A 3598-nucleotide genomic window follows, 5' to 3' on the forward strand; every position below is an offset into this window, starting at 1 on the left:
TATATATTATATATATATATATATATATATATATATATATATATATATATATATATATATATGATGTAAATTCACGATTGATAGGCGTAGAAGATGTTGAAGAACACGGAAATAATCGTGGTTAATTAGAAATACTTAACAGCGTTTATGAGATTAGATGATTTTTACTAAGAATTATAGAAAATTTATGTAATTCTAAAATTATGTAAATTCTTAGCGATTCTCAATAATTTCAGTTCTATATATCATGTGATGGATTGATATACCTAACTCCAAACATAGGGAGAATTCTAATCCCACAAGAAGAAGAGTCAACCACAAGAAAATGAGTATATTTTAACAAAAAAAAATGAATATACAAATTAATATCTTCATAAAATTGCAAAAAAATAGAAAGGGATGAAAAAAAATGAACAAAGTGCAAAACAAGGAACAATTAGAAATAAAAGGAGGACCGGACAAAAGAATATATATAATAAATAAAACAAAGCAAAAGAAATTGGTGACTTGTCGTAACCCTTGTGGCTGTCCATTATTAAAATAAAGACTTTTTGATAATTGTGTGTGGAGTGGAAGTAGACGTTTCCTCGTTCTTCAGCTATCTCCATGTTCTGCTGACCCACGTCTATATTTTTTGTTCCTTTATATATATATTTGTATATACATATATATATATATATATACATAATATATGATAACACTGTTATTATATAATGATTTATATACGTATAGAAAAAGAATATACGAGCTGCCTTGTATCAATCGTGCCTGCATCAAATGAAGGTGGATAGGCTCTTATCTTACTACTATATATAGTTTCCCTTCAACATATACGGAAATACAATATAAGAACATAAGTAGGATTCTGCTAATTAAATGTGACGTATATATAAACATTGGTGTAAAAATAATTTTCCTTATGGACTTCGGGTTCAGATTCTTTGTTTTGGATTTTTTTTTTTAAAAATTTCTGTTATCCTTTCAATTTGTTTTTTTTTCTATTATTAAGTATTTTTTTCGTATTAAATTATATCTAATTAATTTAAATTTCATTTGGTTTGATTTTATATATGAAAAACAATATAATTTCCCCCCTATACTAACAATGAAATTTTAGTCTTAGTTTATCTTCCCCGTCAGAGTTTATTTCATTGGCGACCTAGATGCGTGCCCCATGATTTCAGCCGTATAAAGTAGTCGAAGACCATGTAACACAAAATTTCAATGAGAAAATAATATAAGATTTTATTATTTTATAGTATCTAATTTTTGTCAACCTTGATCTTGTATATTGCGCGTATATATATGTATATGTATATATATATACACTTTGAATCTAATGCATGTACTCTCCCATTTAACTCAAACAATATTCAATTTTACTCACATTTGCTTCGCGTTACTCTAAACCCGAATTGAATTTGGTTTGGATTTCTTGATTTTCATCAGACATTTCTCGACATTATCGTTTTGTTCAGTGATTAAAACTAAATCAGTTTAAAAATTATATAGAATTAGATTTTATTTGAAGTTTTCAGGTCAACTAAAACAAATATACCTGGTTAGTTATATTTTAATTATTTGAGTGATTTTTCAAATATTCTCAAAGTATAATCGGAAAATTAAAAATATTATATTTTCGAAGTAGAAAGTTAAAAATATCACATATTTATAGTTCGCCCTACGCCGTGTTTTATTATAAAAAATATAGTTTTTGCAAGTTTTTTAAATAATAGAGGATTTAAAATATTTTTAAATAGCGAAATGTTATGGAAAAAAATTGTAAAATATCTTTTTAAATTACAGAAAGAAAATATATATTGGAATTGTAACTATTTTTTGCTGTCCACTCATCTTATAATGTGAAATTATATTTTATTAGAAAATTCCAACAGTTTAATGTACATATGTGTGTGTGTGTCCGTATATAAGAATCGCTTTCGGACTTGGATTCTAAGTGACAGATTGAAGCAGAGGACGATATTCGTTCTGACAAAATATCATCAGAGAGAGAGAGAGAGAGAGAGAGAGAGAGGAGAGAGAGATGATGATGACGAGGAGGACGATGTGATGAATCTAACTCTCTGATCAAATAAAATATATTTTGGTAAGCGATTCATCCTCCTTTTGATTTCTTCCGTATGTATATTATCCTCAAAACACAGTTTTTTTCTTGGCGTTTCTTAGTCCATTCCAGGAATCGACTCGTTCGTGAACCATATTATTTCCTCCATGTTCTTCGTCAAAAATCGTTTCCCCTATTTTTTTTTTAAATCGATTTTTTTCTTGAATTGCAGGCTTTTGGGAGAAGGCAAATGAATTCTGTATCGCTTTTGCTTTCTTAATCACAATCTATAATTGCATAATCGTATAGATATACATATACATACACACACGTTTCTTGAAGATTTTCATGGCTTCTTTCTTCCATGGAGGCTCTGAAGCTCGAGAAGCTTCTTCATCTTCCTCGGATCTCACGTTGCAAAACCAATACAGCCTTCTCATGATGAACCCACTCGGCCACGCGCTTCTTCACGCGCCTCCGTCCCTCTCCGTCGTCCCCACCACCGTCGACATGCCCACGTGTACTCCCCACCTCCATCACACAATCAACAACAACTTCTGCTTCAGCTCACCCGCCGTCGACTCAAACGCGGAGCCGACCTGTGACATCATCAACCCGGGTCCATGTGGGTCCCATGGGCCCGAGCTTCTGTCCTTGCCGGCTAATGCCGGAAGCTGCAAGAAACTGTCTCTGAGCCTGTCTTCCCTGCAACCGCAAACGACAATAGATCACGTTGAGCAAGGGAATTCTCCAGTTTCAACGGTTACAAACGGCGTCGTTTTCAGAGGCGGTGCCGGCAGTTTCGATCCTAAGTACTTGAGGGCTGCTCAAGAATTGCTCGACGAGATCGTCAGCGTCGGAAACGCGAATAAAAGCGATTGCGTTGTCTCCAAAGGGAAGCTCAAGGTGAAAACAGAATTTTCTGGTGACGTATTCTCCGGCGGATACGGCCGTGAACTCACTGCCGCTTACAGGCAGGAATTGCAGATGAAGAAGGCCAAGCTCGTGTCCATGGTCGAAGAGGTATACAGTAACACGCATATACCTCCACATATACGCATACCTACGTGCATGATACAATATACCTATATGTTTTAATGCATGTTCTTATTTGGCATACACGTACGAATACATATACGTATATATGTGTGTGTGTATCTTTATACTTAGGCACTGAGTTTGATTAAAAGCAGGTTGAGCATAGATACAGGCAATACCGCGAGCAAATGCAAAGAATAGTGACATCATTCGAACAAGCCGCAGGGTTTGGAGCGGCTAAATCGTACACATCTTTGGCCTTACAGACAGTCTCGAAGCAGTTTAGATGTCTTAAAGACGCGATATGTTTGCAGATCAAGATCATAAGCAAGTGTTTAGGGGAAGAGTACAGTGTCTTAGGAGGCAAAGGAGAGTTATTTAGAGCTCCAAGAACGGCGGGTCAAGGTCAATTTCGTCACGTGGGGATTATGCCACACCTCCACCATCACCATTCCAATGCTTGGAGGCCTCAGCGAGGGTTACCCGAAAGAGCGG

At 34.9% G+C, this 3598-nt stretch overlaps 1 protein-coding gene across 2 annotated transcripts in view; it reads left to right on the forward strand.

The window, feature by feature from the left end:
* The first annotated feature begins 1949 nt into the window (after positions 1–1949).
* LOC104826446 (BEL1-like homeodomain protein 5) overlaps positions 1950–3598 on the forward strand; it is a 3661-nt gene continuing 2012 nt past the window's right edge. Inside the window, exons 1-3 of one of the 2 annotated variants that reach the window (XM_010559143.2) lie at positions 1950–2107; positions 2298–3088; positions 3256–3591. In XM_010559143.2, the coding sequence (XP_010557445.1) occupies positions 2414–3088; positions 3256–3591 (1011 nt within the window). In that variant the 5' untranslated portion in view covers positions 1950–2107; positions 2298–2413. The remainder of the gene's footprint in view (positions 2108–2297; positions 3089–3255; positions 3592–3598) is intronic. The other variant, XM_010559144.2, reaches the window with a different exon arrangement.

This window comes from Tarenaya hassleriana, unplaced genomic scaffold, assembly GCF_000463585.1.
Source record: "Tarenaya hassleriana unplaced genomic scaffold, ASM46358v1 Cleome5, whole genome shotgun sequence".
NCBI classification, from domain to species: domain Eukaryota; kingdom Viridiplantae; phylum Streptophyta; class Magnoliopsida; order Brassicales; family Cleomaceae; genus Tarenaya; species Tarenaya hassleriana.